The 13516-nt window shown below is 41.6% G+C and overlaps 1 protein-coding gene across 1 annotated transcript; it reads left to right on the forward strand.

Annotated features, from left to right (window-relative positions):
- The first annotated feature begins 2002 nt into the window (after positions 1-2002).
- On the forward strand, positions 2003-12960 carry DLX3 (distal-less homeobox 3). The gene is made up of 3 exons (XM_044298710.1): positions 2003-2433; positions 6293-6483; positions 12519-12960. Exons 1-3 carry the CDS (start codon positions 2106-2108, stop codon positions 12816-12818), a joined length of 819 nt encoding a protein of 272 aa, XP_044154645.1. The 5' UTR covers positions 2003-2105; the 3' UTR covers positions 12819-12960.
- Positions 12961-13516: the final 556 nt, after the last annotated feature.

A 13516-nucleotide genomic window follows, 5' to 3' on the forward strand; every position in this document is an offset into this window, starting at 1 on the left:
TGTCTTAACACAGAGCCATAAGAATAGATGCTCCAGAATGGTCATTTCATGTGGAATTCAGTTATTTGCTAAAACAGACTCATCCGCTACTCTTTAAAGGGGTTGTCCAGGTGTTTAATACTGATGACCTAGAATAGGTCATCGCTATCTGATTGCGTGGGTTTGACTCTCAGCACCCCAGCCGATCAGCTGTTTAAAGAGACCACTGTGTTCCGGTGAGCGCTGCGGCCACTTCCTAGGCCAGTGACGTCAGGTTTATCAGTCAGGTGGAATAGGTGCCGCTTAGTCCCATCCCATGAGCTGCAATACCAAACACAGCCACTATACATTGGATGGTGCTGTGCATGGTAAGCTACAAGGAGGCTGCAGTGCTCACTGGAGTGCTGCAGCCTCCCCAGAGTCGGACTCCCACTGATCGCATACTGCTGACCTATCCTAGGGATAGACATCAGTATTAAACACTCAGACAACCTCTTTAAAGGGCTTCTGTCACCCCATTAAACAGTTTTTTTTTTTGTTTACTTATAATCCCTATACTGTGATTTATGCCTACATAATCTAATTAATCATTTCGGTTCAGTAGATTGTGTTAAAAACGTGCTTTTAAAATATGTAAATTACCTTGCTACCAGCAAGTAGGGCGGCTACTTGCTGGTAGCAGCCGCATCCTCCGATCCTAAAGACGCCCCCTCCTCATGTTGATTGACAGGGCCAGGGAACGGGATCGTTCTCTGCTGGCCCTGTTTGCATTCAAAATCTTGCGCCTGCGCCGTACCTGTCTTCAATCGACGCAGGCGCACTGAGAGGTGGACGCTCGCTCGGCCGCTCCATCCTCAATGCGCCTGCGCCGGGTGTAGATGTGACGTCATCGGCGCATTGAGGATGGAGCACCCGAGCGACCGTCGCCTCTCAATGCGCCTGCGCCGATTGAAGACAGGTACGGCGTAAGCGCGAGATCTTGATAGCAGACAGGGCCAGCAGAGGACGATTCCGTTCCCTGGCCCTGTCAATCAACATGCGGAGGGGGCGTCTTTAGGATCGGAGGATGCGGCTGCTACCAGCAAGTAGCCGCCCTATTTGCTGGTAGCAAGGTAATTTGCATATTTTAAAAGCCTGTTTTTAACAAATTCTACTGAACCGAAATGATTAATTAGATTATGTAGGCATAAATCGCAGTATAGGGATTATAAGTAAACAAAAAAAAAAAAACGGTTTAGTGGGATCACCGAAGCCCTTTAAGGTCACAACGCAAATCTCACATGCATCTACTGAACCAACTTCAGATTACCCTAGGGTTCTGTGGACCAAAGTGGGTACAGGTACTCCACCATATCATGAATCCTAGCATTCAGTCATTCTATGCCTGCATCTTAATTGCTTTTCTGAGCTGTAAGCAAGCGCCCGATTATCAGATTGTCTAGATTATCCCATGCTGGAGTGTCCAATGTATATGTATCCTAACACATTTATGTTTTTTTTGTGCGTATTAATATTTACAGATATGTATGCTTCTCTGTGGGCACAGGATACATAGTAGAATACTAATTTGCGCATTTATGTAGCAGAGCCGAGTCAGTTAAATCATGTTATTATCACAATGTGTCATGTTTGATTTCACGTAGGACTACGTATAAACCGTAACTGACCATAAAGCACAAAAAGGAATAGTTCAACAACTTCAGCACTGCTGCGTCTGCCAGTTCTCTTTATTTGTGGATACAGCGTATATTTAGACAGAGGTTTGCTGTCCTGCACCCCGCACACTGTAACTTGCTGGCTCTTTATATAAACATTTGTTCCGGTATATACTGTAGATATATATGTATGTGTGTGTGTTTCTGTGTTTTTTTTTTTCTCTTCTTTTTGTACTGACAAGAAGCTGAGCCATAAATATAGAGCTGGTTTAGAAATCTGTTTTGCCTGGAAGGCTTTCCTCCTGGAGCCAATAGGAATGCGAGACCCTCCCTTCTCTACCCTATAATTATGGAGTAGAACTGGTCTGTGGAGCTTTGGTTTGGTTTTATTTTACCGAGAGAAGTGCATAAGGGCTCAGCAGGGATGTGTGTGTGAAGGTCTGGTGGGATCTCGCATCTTCTTTAAATAACATGAGTGGGACCTATGAGAAGAAGATGGCCGTTTTAACTGACCTGAGCACCTCATTGAGTTGCCACTCCAAGGACTCGCCCACCCTACCTGAGTCCACCGCTACGGACATGGGCTACTATAGCGGTCCAATGGCTTCTAGCCAACATGAATACTACCAGAGTCAGGCGTACTCTCAGTCACTCAACCCGTACGGCTACCACCATCATAGCCAGTTCAATCTGAGCGGTCTGGTGGGATCAGATGGCTTTATGCCCAAAGAAGAGTATCAGTTTGGAGGTGGATACCGCTCTTATGGACATTACCGAGAAGCCCCAGCCCCAGAGTCAGGTACGTAGAGATGAGTGCTGACATCTGTACCTCTGCATTTAGATGCATGTTACATGACAGCTTTAAAATAATTACTTGTGTGCAGATGTAGCTGAGCTAAATTTGTTATTGCCTGCCGTGGAATGATGTTATTTTGCCATCATTTATCTATGAGTTGTGGTAATGCAATAGTTTTACCAGCAGTCCTATGCAATGCTAGACGTAACATAGTAATGCAGAAGGTATACCTGCAGTCCTATGTAAAACTTGAGATAACACATAGCGCTAGTACAATGTGATGTTCCAAATTACAAACTTATTCAGCTTTCCTACATCTGTTTCAAGATGGAATATAATTATTATACTATTATGTTAAGGACATGGAAGTTGATGGACAAACCAGAAGTACCATTCTTAAGAATTCTTGTATAGGGATGCAGGTAATATGCATGATGACGTGAGAAGGTGCGTAAAAAGAGGACGCCGAGTGGGAAAGAGGCTGACGACAGGGCACCGAAGGAGATGGCAGAGGATAAGGATGCCAAAGCGCATCAAACAAAAGATGGGCAACTAAGAAGCCATCAACAGGGCCAAACCAGAAAACATGTGGGCAAAGAGGAGAACGGGCTAAGGAAACAGGGGCATCTAAGAAGTCTTAGCGGAACTGGTTGGCAAAAAAGATACTGTAACAAATAAGACAACAAAAAGTCACATAGAAGAAATCGGCTGGAGACAAGTTACCAATGCATAGTGGGGGTATTGACAGAATACGGAAGCAAGTAGCCAGACAGGAAAGGGCACTGTGGAAAAGAGAGTGGTATAGAGAGTGTATACGCTTAAATGAGAAAAAAATACAACAAAAGTTAAAAAGGATAAAGACGACAAAAAATCAACATGTAGCACTATAGCCTATGTTAACTATTGGCATCCTATAGCCGTCATTTAGCCTAGTTATTCTATATGGGTTTGGTTGCATCAGGTTCTGATTTTGGGGTTGCGAAAGTATAAGCCGTTTCTATACTTTCTATTATATGGGAGGAATTGGACATAGCAACTGCCTGCATTGAAAATAATGCAATAAAATGAATAAGCATATTGACTCAGGGTATGTTCACATTTGCCAATAGTATTGGCTTTGGTCTGGCCTTGATCATCTATATTAGTGGTCTCCAACCTGTTGCTCTCCAATAGTGTGAAACTACAACTCTCAGCGTACTTTGATGGAGGCATGCTGGGAGTTATAGTTCTGTAACTTCAGGAGAGCTACAGGTGAGGGACAAATCATCTACCCTATCGCTCTGCCTCAGTTTTCTCTTGCTGACATTGATGGGGGAGAAGTTATCATAAAAACCCTATAAAACCCCATGGCTGTAGCTACCCAAGATCTTCCAGCAGAACTTGCAATAGGTTCTTTAGAAAATAAAAAAGACGTCCCTAATGAGAGTTAATTATTCTTTATATATAATGTGAAGCATACTCTGTTGAGTATGAATTAACATTTCAGCACTTATGTCATCAAACTACAGACATATGGGGTATTTTTCATAGAAGCTGCGTTGGCTCTGTATGGGACTTATATCAATGATGTTTTTTATAACTTTAAAATCTGCATCACTATATGTGACTGACAGAAGCTTATGAGGAGAGGGGTTTACAGGGGTCTGGCTGCCTTTCTGTCTGCCGCTTTAATCAGGGTGAATTTTCACCTTTACTGCATATATTATCTGTAAAGTACCACGTCCCTCCCTTCCTGTCTCTTCTCTAATCCCAAGCTCCTGTTTACCTGTCTGCCCATATCCCAGCTGTCTGTCTATCTACTGTACATCTAAGGTGTGCGAAAAGTTGAAGACAACCAAGCTGTCTGACTTGATCTTCTTATATCCTGACTGTCTGTATCTGGCTAAAGCTAGGCGGGTTGACTGTCGCTACTTATATCCAGACTGTCTATGACTAAGCTGTCTGTACCAGTATTTAAGCCTTGGGTATCTCTTGATTCAGTATATCTGGTTTCTCAGTGTTATTATTGGCTTTGTAGGATCCATGTATAGCTGGAATATTTGGATGAACCCTCATTTTTTCTGAAGTTGCTACTAAGGCATCTTTAAGACAAGAATGTGGGTTTCCATTGACTTTCATGTGGTATCCTTTGGAAATTTCACCCAGAAGTAATGAGACACCATGCGTCTATAGGGGAATTGTCTACCAGTTATAGGTATTGGCACAGATTTATAATGTCTAATTATCATTTTGCCATGACTGATGATCATGACTGTTAACATAAAACACAGTTCATCTATAGGGCATTGCTATAAAGCTCCTCTACGATATCATGGTACTACTATGAGGTTGAATATTGGTTTTATATGACATAGGATTCAATTACAGATAGGGTGATGAAATGATGGAGTCTATGTTCAACAGTTCTTTTTAGGAAAGCGAATTCATGAGAATTTCCAGGTTTGTAAATATAATCATAAGGTCCCCAAATTTCAATGTCATAGTATTTTAATCCATAGAGTAGGATTTCCTTAATTCTAAAAGATTACTGTATCACATTGGAAGGATCCATCAGTTGTGAGGACCAGGTTTATTCAAAGTAGAAAGGGTGAAGGTTGGGAATGTGTAGAAGTGAAAAGAAATTTCCCCAAAAAATGTCTTCTATATGTGAGTAAATTCAGGGTTGTATTTGCCGGGATGCTCATACCTCCTCATTTCAAGTGTCTTTTGATTAGTAGACCCTGGTAAATAGGACAAACAATAGAGTTTCTTAAAGCAAAGAATGGTCAAGCTCTATGTAGACTCCGTGTTTAGGGCTCTTGGACTAATGTCAGGACTGTATTCATCAATGTGGCTTAGTAAGCACATGCCTAGGGCAAAACTGTAGGCTGTGAAGCTCAGGATTGAGAGAAAAAGATGGTAGGCAGATGTGCCCCTAAGTTATACTCAGACAATGACCCACAGTACTTTAGGAGTTTTCAAGACAGACAGGGCCAATTAGGAGACAAAGGGTCTAAACAGACATAAATAGACAGGAGGTGCATATACTTTAAATAAAGTGTTACACTTAAATTTAGGGTAAACGTATGACTTTTGCTATGCTGACAAAGACATGAATCATGAATTATGAACATTAAGACCTATACTTCTATGGTATACTAGTTAAATGAACAAAATTTCATCATGCATCCATATAGAGGGGGAAAATTTATATGGGGCAATATGGTTATTCACTGTTTAAGGATCCACAAGACTAGTAAGTTTTGGACACCCCTAAAGAAACTGAATGGTATTAATTGAGGTAGTGTATGGCCAGGAGATATTGACTAAGCAGTAGAAACAAGCAAACAGGAGATAATATTGAGATATTTCATAGGTCTAGAAAAAAAAAATGCATATAGAGACATAACAGCTTGAGTGTTCAGTGGTCCTGTCTGAGGTTGGCCAATCCTAAGATATATGCAGAACAAATTGCAATACTGGAGAACATTGAAGGTAAAAGGCACCTGAGAAGAAGTAAACTAGACAATACAGAAGACAATATTTCTTAGGATGATATTCTTAAGAATGTGTAGGGGCAATAACCAGTAAAGGGTAACCAAGAAACCAAAAGGTTCTATAAAGTGATCCTGTGATGGACTAAGATTGGACAATGGACTGAATTGCATTTTTTTTGTTCTGTTGGGGTTGAAAGGTAAGTATTTATTGAAAACTCTACTTCACCAAAAACAGGAGTAAGCAGTAGTAGATTGGCCCATTTGATCAATACCGAGTGAGTTATGGTAGGGTCAACCATATGGAAGATTTTATAGTTTTGTATAGTGTGAAGAGTCAAGAAAAATTAGATGCTTCATTTCTCAGTCCTCCTGTATCTTCCTTGTAGTTTCCATAAAGGAGGAACCTGAAACTGAGGTACGAATGGTCAACGGAAAACCAAAGAAGGTCCGAAAACCAAGGACCATCTACTCTAGCTACCAGCTAGCAGCACTGCAGAGACGTTTCCAGAAGGCCCAGTACTTAGCGCTACCTGAGAGAGCAGAACTGGCAGCTCAGCTGGGACTAACACAGACACAGGTAATAACAAACAACAGTATATAATAACACACTGTGCAGCATAGCAATAAACAGAGCTGTGCCCCGGAAAAAAAAAGTCACGTGGCAAGAACTAGGTACTGTGCAACGTAGCATGCAGATGTATAGAAAGAACCTTAATCTTGCTCAAATATGTAGTAACACGGCAGAGTGTGCAATAGGCCTATACATCAAAGTAATACTCTTTGGCACATGAATAAACAGTGCTGGGTATTTTATGGGCATTGCATAAGAAAAATTGAGAACCAGATCCTGGCACAGGTAAATGGAAATTAGTGTATCATAGCATAATATATGTGCACATATACTGTAGTTCTCAACAGAGAAAGCATTGCACAACTTTTTTCCCAAATGTACTAAAGGAACACTCCAAGTAAAACTGATAAACTGGTATTATGCCAAAGGCAGGATGTGCGGGGTGGAGCATGACACAGTGATTGTCTCTTTGGTGGTTTTTGAATCTTTATGTCAGATTTGACCCGTTCAGGCCCCTGCACTAAATGACACAATAAATTAGTTTTAAGGGTTTCTTTAATTTATCCTCATTGCTATTATTTTGCTGATGAAATACTTCCCTCCCCACAAAAAAAAGTACAATGTTGATTCTATTGTTGTAGCTTAAAATATATAGGACTGTGTGTTTCTAAATCCTAGTCCTTTTCTAACCGATGTCTGCATAGTTTTTCACCTTTTCACTTTTTTTTACATTTTGTTATGTTGCGGTCTTGTGTTAAAGTACTCCATAATGATAAAGTGAAATGAGAATTTTAGAAATATTTTTTTTAAATAAAAAGTAAAATTTCACATGGACATAAGTATTCAGACCTCCCATTTGTCTTGATCATCTTTGAGATGTTTCTACACCTTGATTGGAGTCCACCTGTAGTAAATTCAGCGGGCCTCCCCACCAAACTAAGCAATCAAGTGAAAAGGGCCTTGGTGAGTGAGATGATCAAGAAAGTGCAGTGGCCATGTTTGGTCTGACCCCAATGCTACACTGGGTCACCGGGACAACGTTGAGGTGTCACCACGTGTTGCTGCTCTCTGGAAGGGATGTTAAAATGTGGTGCACCCAAATGGAAAATAAGTCCAGAGAGTCAGGGTCTGCATTTAACCAGTGTGCCTCTTTCACTGTAGGAATTCAGGTGCTAAACAATACAGACGAGGCATAGGGCTGGCTTCTACAGTCTCCTCCCTGGCAGAAGAAGGGTTTGATGCTGAGGAAAGATCTGAGCTAGCTGTTCTTCTAACTCTAAGAAGGCTGGTACCCTGGCCAAAGGCTGGAGGCCCAGGTTCTGTGGCAGATTATCTCCACCTCAGCATCTTCTTCTAGTCACTTAATAGTCTGGCAGAGTGTCCTCTTCTGAGCACTGTTCCCTAACTGCAGAATACTAAGGGCTCTCACTGCTCTCCTTTATACACAGTTTCTAGAGGGAGGGGTGGAGCGGAGAAACTAAGCACAAACAGATACATTGTTACAACTCCCATCTGTCATAGATTTGTATAGAGCTTAAATTATACCCAATAGCAATGACACAGTGGTTTTAAACATGCTCTTCTTTAGAGATGTTCTCAGGATAAGTCATCAATATCAGATTGGCGGGGGTGCACACAGGATTTAAAGGGTATAAAGGGGATGTGCAGCACTCCATCAATCTGGGCTTTATGGCACAGTGGCCAGAAAGATGCCTCTCCTCAGTAAAAGACACAGGAAATCCTTCCTGGAGTTCACAGAAAAGCACCTAAGAGACTGAGACTGTGAGAAACAAGATTCTTTGGTCTAATGGAACCAAGATTGAACTTTTTGTTCTCAGTTCTAAGAACTATGTTTGAAGAAAACCAGGCACTGCCCAATGCCATCCCTACATTGAAGCATGGTGGTGGCAGTGTCATGCTGTGGGGGTCTTTTTCAGCGGCTGGGACAGGAAGAATGGGCAGAGATGAGGGAACAATGAATGGAGTAACGTACAGACATATTCTAAATGAAAACGTGATCCTGAGTGCTCTGGACCTCAGACTGGACTGAAGGTTTACCAAGACATTGGGGGAGATTTATCGAACTGGTATAAATTAGAACCGGCTTAGTTGTCCATAGCAACCAATCAGATTCTACCTTTCATTTTTCACAGCTCCTTTGGAAAATGAAATGGGGAATCTGATTTGTTGCTATGGGCAACTAAAGCCAGTTCTACTTTATGCCAGTTTGATAAAAATCCCCTTATGACCCTAAGCACACAGCCAAGACAACGTGATCTTTTTTATTTTAGCACTAGGAGCAACATAACAATGTGTGCAAAATGTGACTTTCAGAATGCACTATATATATATATATATATATATATATATATATATATATATATTATTTATTTTATTTATTAATATATATATATATATATATATATATATAAAATGAAACCTCTCTAAAAACAACTCTTTCAGAAGACTACATCTCAGATTCCCTGTGACAGATTTTCAATTCCACCGTATGTTATACATATTGACCATTTGCAGCCCTCTAGAAGACCACTTTTCTATCCATATCACTTCAGCTATTGGGTTTTGAAGGGCGGTGGTGTGTATCAATATGCACAACTACCATTTTGCTAAGTAGCTGATGACACCACTGGATTCCATAGGACCATCGTAATCAAGTGATGTTTTAGTACTAGTTGTACCCAGCCAAATAATGTGCCAAACATATTTGCTGGTATTGAAATCTAACAGATGGATAATCCTATAGTACTGATATGATTGTTTTAAACTAATAGAAATCTACCACACCCTATTGAAAAATTATTCCCATCATATCAAAAAAGTTATGCATCTGCTGTCACTGAGGGTCAGGAGACCCTAGTACATATTAGTCAAGCCTGTCTAAATTACCAATTACCTAATGTTTATGGCCAGATTATATCTGATCAGGAAAAATCTTATTGGTTCATTAATAAATAATGATAATGATTATTATATGGCCAAATTTTTAGATACATTTTTTGCTAGATGAGGCATGCTTTAATCAGTTCAATAAACTGGTCACACAACAATTTTGATTTATATTTGTCTAACTCTAATCGCTTAGAAGTTGGCTGGAAATCTGTGTGGGTAATGAAGATCTTGTCCCACCACATGCATGATGAATACTGTCCTTGTCCTTTTTGAAAAGAGTCAGCTGAGGTATTGTAAAGGGTAGGAGATGTCAGGGTGGGGTCGATGTTTATGGTCAGGGAGGTGGTATCCTGAGGCTTCCTCATACTAATTTATAAAACACAATGTTGCTGTGAAACTGGGTTTGGTCCTTTTGGAGAAGAGCTTGGGATGAGTCACAGGGCGGGGGAAATCGGGACAGAGGTGTAGAGCGAGTGTGGGGGTAGGAAGGATCTAGAGAGAAAGCAAAACACTTCCCAGAAAGACATGAACAACAAATGATAACATGTACAGAACCTGTCACTGTAAAGATGCACCTCAGGACAGAATACTGAGAGACATTCAGGACCTCAAGGACAGTCTACTGTCCCAATAAGGTGAACGTTGTCTGTTGCCTATGCCATCATATTTAATAATGTTCATATCCCGTACACTTACTAGGCTGAGTTAATAGAAGGCTATTTCAGATATCAATATGTTTTTGGAATGTGGAAGGAAACCTACACAAGTTGGGTAGAAAATACAATCCCTATGAAGATGTTGCCCCTGGTCAAATTTGAACGGATAAATTGGAGAAGCTCCTAATCAAACGCCAAAGGCTGTGTGAAGAATTTGCTCATGTCTGGTCTTTGTTTTAAAGGGATTCTGTCACCTCCCCTCAGCCAAAAAACGATTTAAAAGCAGCCATGCAGCACAGCTTACCTGGATTAAGCTGTGCTCTTTTGTCTTGAAATCCGTCCAGCAGTTACTGCAAAAAACGACTTTGATCGATAAGGAAATGTGTCCTGAAGGTGCCCAGAGGGGCGTTTTTTTCTTCTTAGTGAGCCCAGTACCGCCCCTCTTTCAGTGCCCAGCCCGCCTTCCTTGTACTTTCTAACCGCCGCCCCCAGCCTGCCACAGCCTCCCCTCCCTCTCCTCCCCCTCCCTCACGCCGAACGAAGTCTCGCACAGGCGCAGTACCCACTGAGGGCTGCGCCTGTGTGATCATCAGGAGACTGAGGGCGGCAGCTTCATCTTCGTCACTGGGCATGCGCCGAGCCCAGTGACGTCCGATGTTAGCTCTTTCCCTCAGTCAGCCTGGTAGGAAGCGCAGAGGATTGCCGATCGGCTGCTGCACCCTGCGCTTTCTCCAGTCTGCCTGCCACAGTGAAGACGGCCAGCGATTTCTTTCCCCACCCTCCCTTCAGGAAAGAAATAAGTATTTGTTGGGGCGAATTAGGTATTATTATATTAAGTAAAGCTTTACTGAATTTATACATTTTCACTGAGCAAAAACAAATACTTATTTCTTTCCTGAATGGAGGGTGGGGAAAGAAATCGCTGGCCGTCTTCACTGTGGCAGGCAGACTGGAGAAAGCGCAGGGTGCAGCAGCCGATCGGCAATCCTCTGCGCTTCCTACCAGGCTGACTGAGGGAAAGAGTGAACATCGGACGTCACTGGGCTCGGCGCATGCCCAGTGACGAAGATGAAGCTGCCGCCCTCAGTCTCCTGATGATCGCACAGGCGCAGCCCTCAGTGGGTACTGCGCCTGTGCGAGACTTCGTTCGGCGTGAGGGAGGGGGAGGAGAGGGAGGGGAGGCTGTGGCAGGCTGGGGGCGGCGGTTAGAAAGTACAAGGAAGGCGGGCTGGGCACTGAAAGAGGGGCGGTACTGGGCTCACTAAGAAGAAAAAAACGCCCCTCTGGGCACCTTCAGGACACATTTCCTTATCGATCAAAGTCGTTTTTTGCAGTAACTGCTGGACGGATTTCAAGATAAAAGAGCACAGCTTAATCCAGGTAAGCTGTGCTGCATGGCTGCTTTTAAATCGTTTTTTGGCTGAGGGGAGGTGACAGAATCCCTTTAAATCTCATGAGATAAAGATGACCATTAAGGCCTGTTTACACTCCGCGATTGTAGGGTAGATTATTGGGGACAAGCGATGAATGAGCTCATGAAATAGGTGAAACAATCATTTATGTGGACATCTATACCATTGTTTGTGGGCAGCAGATCATGCTGTCTTAATAGGACTCTGCTGCCCAGAAACAGTGACTCTTTATGAGCACAAGAACCAGTGATCGTTTGTCCACATACAGTGGAGGGGTTCGCTGCATGTAAATAGAGCTTTCTTCTCCACTGACGAGCAGGTAGTTGTCAGGAAGAAATGTTCCCTTGCCACCAATCGCCTTCTCCATTGGGCTGCGTAAACCGGCCTTTAGGGTGATTATGGTAATGACAATCCAAGTGTTAAGGGCTGTTAGCAAAATGCTAATTTCAAAGAGGTTGTCCCACAGAAAATATTTTGCAGTTTTCAAAACAGCACTTGGATCTAAATACTTTTATAATAACATATATTTCAAAATTTAGCATAGTTATTTAATAAAATGTATCTGTATAGCACCATCTACTGTTTGTTTTTTCTTATTTCTTTGTCTTGCTCACTGAGATGGCCGCACATGCTCAGTTTCATCCTTCAACTGCCTCCTGAGCTGTGATAGGGTGAAAGCTGAAGCAGAATGGAAATGCCCCCTGAGCTGCAGCAGAAAAGGCTGCCAGCTTGATATAAATTTAGCAGAGCAATGAATGGGGAGCTCTCTGGATCCATGTGAGGTACAGGGCTGACTATAGCTTTGTTATAAAGAGATTGTCATGTACTATATGGTGTTTGATTTGCATTTTTTACATTAGATTATAGATTATAGAATATAGATTACATTGCCATTGCATAATATGACACTTTATTATGAAATAACCATAACATTACTTCAAAGATTACCATACAAAACTGCCATTTAAAAAATTTGGTCTAGGTAATTTCTTACAGTTTCCTAGAAAAAACAAGTGTTCACAATCTACAGTGATCTAATAATTTCATTACTTTTGCTCTTCAGGTCAAGATTTGGTTCCAGAACCGGAGGTCAAAATTCAAGAAACTTTACAAGAATGGTGAGGGTCCCGGTCTGGAGCACAGCCCCAACAACAGTGATTCAATGGCTTGCAATTCTCCCTCATCTCCACCTATGTGGGAGCATAGTAGAAGCAGAACCCCTCAGCAACAAAGTCTTCCTCATTGTTCTTCCCCAAGCTATCTTGAGAACTATAACCAATGGTATAACCAGCAAAACCAACCAGGACCTCATCTACAGCCCCCTGATACTTTGCACCAACCTCCACCAAATACAGTGTATTAAGTGACTGAGACTTTGAAGTTAGTTCAGATGGAGTATACATGCCTTTGACTAAGAGGGTGTATTATGTCTTGTATTTGGGCTACAGACTCTATTTAAGGGACATTGGTAAAAATAACATTTTTATAAGATATTTTTGAAGGACCAATATTCCCCCAAAGCCCTCAAGCAAAGGTCTATGGATTGCCATAATATTGAAAGACTTATGGATACCAGGTCCAACACGCATCTTATCTCACTTGACTCCTCAGCTAACTTAGACATAGAAAGGTCTATCACCAGGAGATCCATGATTTCCTTCTCAAACTAATCGTACCTTTGTTGGTACAGTGTAATGGAGGACTTTTCCATGATCTTAAAGATGCCTAAAAGACATGGGACTCTGTACCGGACCTAGGTTTCAATGAAAAACTCCATGCTTTTGTAAGAGTTTGTTGACAGTCTTGAATCTTGATCTCACTACACAAACCAACTTTGACATATTTAAAGAAAATTAATGAGGCTGTTTTAACTTATTTTTGTAATATTTTTGGGAACTGTATGGAATAGGAGGGAATTAAATTTCAGAAAAAAGGATTTGGAAGGAGGTGACATGAGGATGTTAATGTGTGAATGCAAATTAAAATATTGAGTTTTGCTAAATAAGCAGAACATTTTCAAGTTTGGTGAAGGTCTTTATTTCTTATATTGTAAGACACTCT

This window comes from Bufo gargarizans, chromosome 6 (assembly GCF_014858855.1).
Source record: "Bufo gargarizans isolate SCDJY-AF-19 chromosome 6, ASM1485885v1, whole genome shotgun sequence".
NCBI lineage: Eukaryota > Metazoa > Chordata > Amphibia > Anura > Bufonidae > Bufo > Bufo gargarizans.

What these genes read in the sequence shown, in the direction of transcription:
- DLX3 (XM_044298710.1), top strand. Translation starts at nt 2,106, where the DNA reads ATGAGTGGGACCTATGAGAAGAAGATGGCCGTTTTAACTGACCTGAGC. An exon ending in AGCCCCAGCCCCAGAGTCAG is followed by an intron (nt 2,434 to 6,292) that starts GTACGTAGAGAT and finishes TCTTCCTTGTAG; the next exon opens with TTTCCATAAAGGAGGAACCT. An exon ending in TGGGACTAACACAGACACAG is followed by an intron (nt 6,484 to 12,518) that starts GTAATAACAAAC and finishes TTTGCTCTTCAG; the next exon opens with GTCAAGATTTGGTTCCAGAA.